This window comes from Euphorbia lathyris, chromosome 2, assembly GCF_963576675.1.
Source record: "Euphorbia lathyris chromosome 2, ddEupLath1.1, whole genome shotgun sequence".
NCBI classification, from domain to species: Eukaryota; Viridiplantae; Streptophyta; class Magnoliopsida; order Malpighiales; family Euphorbiaceae; genus Euphorbia; species Euphorbia lathyris.
In genome coordinates this window covers 7,705,314-7,708,803 of record NC_088911.1, presented here as the reverse complement: position 1 = coordinate 7,708,803, position 3,490 = coordinate 7,705,314, and the positions used below count along the sequence as shown (strand labels likewise).

The 3,490-nt window shown below is 35.3% G+C and overlaps 1 protein-coding gene across 1 annotated transcript; it reads left to right on the top strand.

Annotated features, from left to right (window-relative positions):
• The first annotated feature begins 1,562 nt into the window (after window positions 1–1,562).
• Window positions 1,563–2,389, top strand: LOC136220381 (putative invertase inhibitor). The gene has a single exon (XM_066008204.1). It carries the CDS (start codon window positions 1,607–1,609, stop codon window positions 2,132–2,134), a length of 528 nt encoding a protein of 175 aa, XP_065864276.1. The 5' UTR covers window positions 1,563–1,606; the 3' UTR covers window positions 2,135–2,389.
• The last annotated feature ends 1,101 nt before the right edge of the window (window positions 2,390–3,490 follow it).

Genomic DNA, 3,490 nt, shown 5'->3' with positions numbered 1-3,490 from the left:
TGTTACAACTAACCCCTTCAATTTATTTATTTGAAACAAATAACCTCTCAAATAGGTTATTATTTGTGATTTTGGAGATTTTTTTTTACATTTTTGTTAATGTATCAGCAAATTAGTTAAATGTAGCAATTGATGTGTGGATCAGCTGGAAACATCCGCCTGAGGGCTACTCCAAGTTGAATACGGATGGGTCTAGGAAGGAAGATTCGAGCAAAATCGCCGCGGGAGGTGCTCTCCGGGATGGGAATGGCCGGTGGATTAAAGGTTTTGTGCATAATATAGGAAGAGGCTCCTCATTTGAAGATGAACTTTGGGGTATTATCTCCGGCTTAAAAATGGCTAAAAATCTCGGGATTAAGAATCTGTTGGTCGAATCTGACTGTATGGAAGTGATCAATTTCATAACTCAAAAATGCCCTTTGCATCATCCCTCAAGGTCTCTAATTCGACAGGCACAATTGTTGTTATCCAACTTTTGGGATGTTCAGATTAGTCATGTTCTTCGGGAAGGTAATCAAAGTGCGGATTGGTTAGCTAATAAAGCTCATGAGTTTCCACTCGGGGTCACTGATCTGATTACAGCGCCTGCGGATATGCGGGAGGTTCTATCAAGGGATATGATGGGAAACGCCTTACCCCAGCGAATTGCTGCCTAAAGCAGCCTAGTTCTACTGGTTTTATTTTTTTATTTTTTTGCTATGTTTTCTGTTTTGTTTTAGTCTGTTGTTTTGGTTCCTGCTGGTTTTTCTTTCTTTTGTTGTTAATCATCTTTATTACAAAAAAAAAAATGTAGCAACTGATGTTTTGGACATCTTTTATTTCTATTGTAATATTAAATAATTATTATTTTTTTGATTTAGAGGTTATTTTGTCCAAATAAGTAAGTTGAGGGAGTTAGTTGTAATGTTTTGAAGTTCAAGGGGTTAGTTGCAGTTTTTGGACAATTGAGGAGTCTGGGGATGTATTAGAGCTTAATACATCATTTGCCCCCTGAACTTGTCCAAAAAGCTTGATTGGCTCTCTGAACTTTCAAAGTGTCCCAATAGCCCCCTCAACTTGCATAAAATGTTCAGTTAGCTCCCTAAACTTGCGTAAAACGTAATCAATTGATCACACGGTCGCAAAAAAGTAAGTTAAATATGGAATATGTATTCCACACATCTTAGAATGTTATTACATAATTAAAAAATAGATTCAAAATGAAGTTATTGCTTGTTCAACTATACAACTCATCTTCTCTAATATTAGAACCGTATACTCCGATTTTGGTCGTTTTACTTTTTTTTAAGACTCGTGCAATACATTTTCCGCATTTAACTTACTTTTTTACAACCGAGTGATCAATTGATTACATTTTACGCAATTTCAGGGGACTAACTGAATATTTTATGCAAGTTGGGGAAGCTATCGGGACACTTTGAAAGTTTAGAGAGTCAATCAAGCTTTTTGGACAAATTCAAGGGGCAAAATGATGTATTAAGTTTTTTTTTTTTTTTTTTTTACTTATATTCCACTTTATCTCTCTCTCATATATATGACATGACATTATACTATAAAAAAACACTCAACAAGAAAAGCCATTCTCCAAAATTTCCCCAAAAACACAATGAATCTCATTTTCCTTTTCTTCATCATCATCATCATCATAAACACAACTTTATCATCAAATCTGATCCATGAAACCTGCAAAAAATGCTCTCAAAATGACCCAAACATAGCCTACAACTTCTGTGTAACTTCTCTGCAATCTTTCCCAGGAAGTCACTGTGCTGATCTTCATAAACTCGGTCTAATCTCCATCAAATTAACCTCGAAAAACGTCACGGACACGAAGAAATACGTAAAGGCGCTATTGAAGACGAAGAAAGGGATCGATTTAGGTGTTCGGGCTTGCTTGAAGGATTGTCTTGAATTGTATTCTGATGCTATTCCTACTGTTAAACAAGCTTTGAAAGATTATAAATTGAAGAAGTATGGTGATGCTAATATTGAAGTGAGTTCAGTTCTTGATGCTTCAACTACTTGTGAAGATGGGTTTGTTGAGAAAGGTGTTGTTTCTTTGCTTAAAGGGAGGAATAATTGTACTTTTCAATTGTCTGCTATTGCTCTTTCTATTATTAATATGGTTCATTGATTTGAATTTTGATTCCGTGGCTCGTGTCCGTGTCTGTGTCCGTTTGAAGGCTATGTTTTAGACTTGGTTTGATTCATGATATTTATATGTGTATAGTTGATACTTGTTGTTATTGATTGGTTATAGGGGAAAAAACATGTTTAAGAGGATATTTTCGATTTATTTATTGAGTTCTCGATGTTTCAATTTGACACATTGAGTCTCGATCAATTATAGTTGCATATATTAAATAATTCAGTTAAAAAAGTGTTGCACATTTCATCCGTGTTTTAAATTGTATTTTTTACCGTTCGAAATAAGATTTTTACTAAGGATGTAAATGGGACGGGGATGGTGATCCACCTCAACGGGGACGGGGATGGTGACCCACCTCAACGGGGATGAGGAATCCACATAGGACAGGGATGAGGATAGTTTTTTCCCCCGTGGTGGGGATGGGGAAAGGTATCCCCACCCCATTAATCCCCGATGGGTGATTCCCGACTATTCTCTGTGATAATTGATTTTTTTGGATGATTTAAGTACATTTTAATTAGGCGATTTATTATTTTCAATTTTTAGTTTTTAATGGTTTAGAAAATTTGAGAATGATTATTGATGCTTGGTACTATTAACTGCTTATCCTTAAAAGTTTTAGGCATTACTAATTTTTTTAAATACAAACGGTGATTCTCCGCGAGGAACAGGGAATGGAGAAAAAGGTTTTGGAACATCTATAAATTGGGAATGAGGATCCCGCGGAGACAGAGATTCCTCGCGAGACGGGAATGAGGACAAATCTGCCCCGTTTAACTCGCGGGGATGGGGATTGGGAACCCCGCCTAGTCGGAGAACGGGAATGGAATGCATTCTCCGCCCCGCCCCGCCCCATTTACATCCTATTCTCTATAGATACATCAAATATATTACTTTTTAACTATTAAAACTTAAAAATACAAATTTTGAATGCAGATTGAACGAATGACGCTCCATTAATCGAGTTTTGTGTTCAAAGCTAATTTTTCTGACTATCATAAGCTTAATATTTACAATTATAACTGATCAATGGTTCAATGTGTCAAATAAAAAGATCAGAGGGCTTAAACAACAAAAAAAATTGAAAAAATTGGGGACCTAAAATTCCATTTTCCTTGATTATATACATATAATATATTATACTAACTTTGATGGCTGTGATTAGAAGGAAAGAAATAGAGTGACTTGTAATTTTAACTTGCCTTGGAGTTTAAACATGATAATGTAATACTACCATTTCATTAATGATTATGTTATGTTTATCTAGTTTTGGGTTGATATTGACCTATTTATATCATACACACATCTATGTTAACTTTTCCCAAATTAAAAGCAAATCAA

Bases quoted from the DNA above. Each gene is read 5' to 3' on its own strand.
- LOC136220381 (XM_066008204.1), top strand. From the start codon at position 1,607: ATGAATCTCATTTTCCTTTTCTTCATCATCATCATCATCATAAACACA.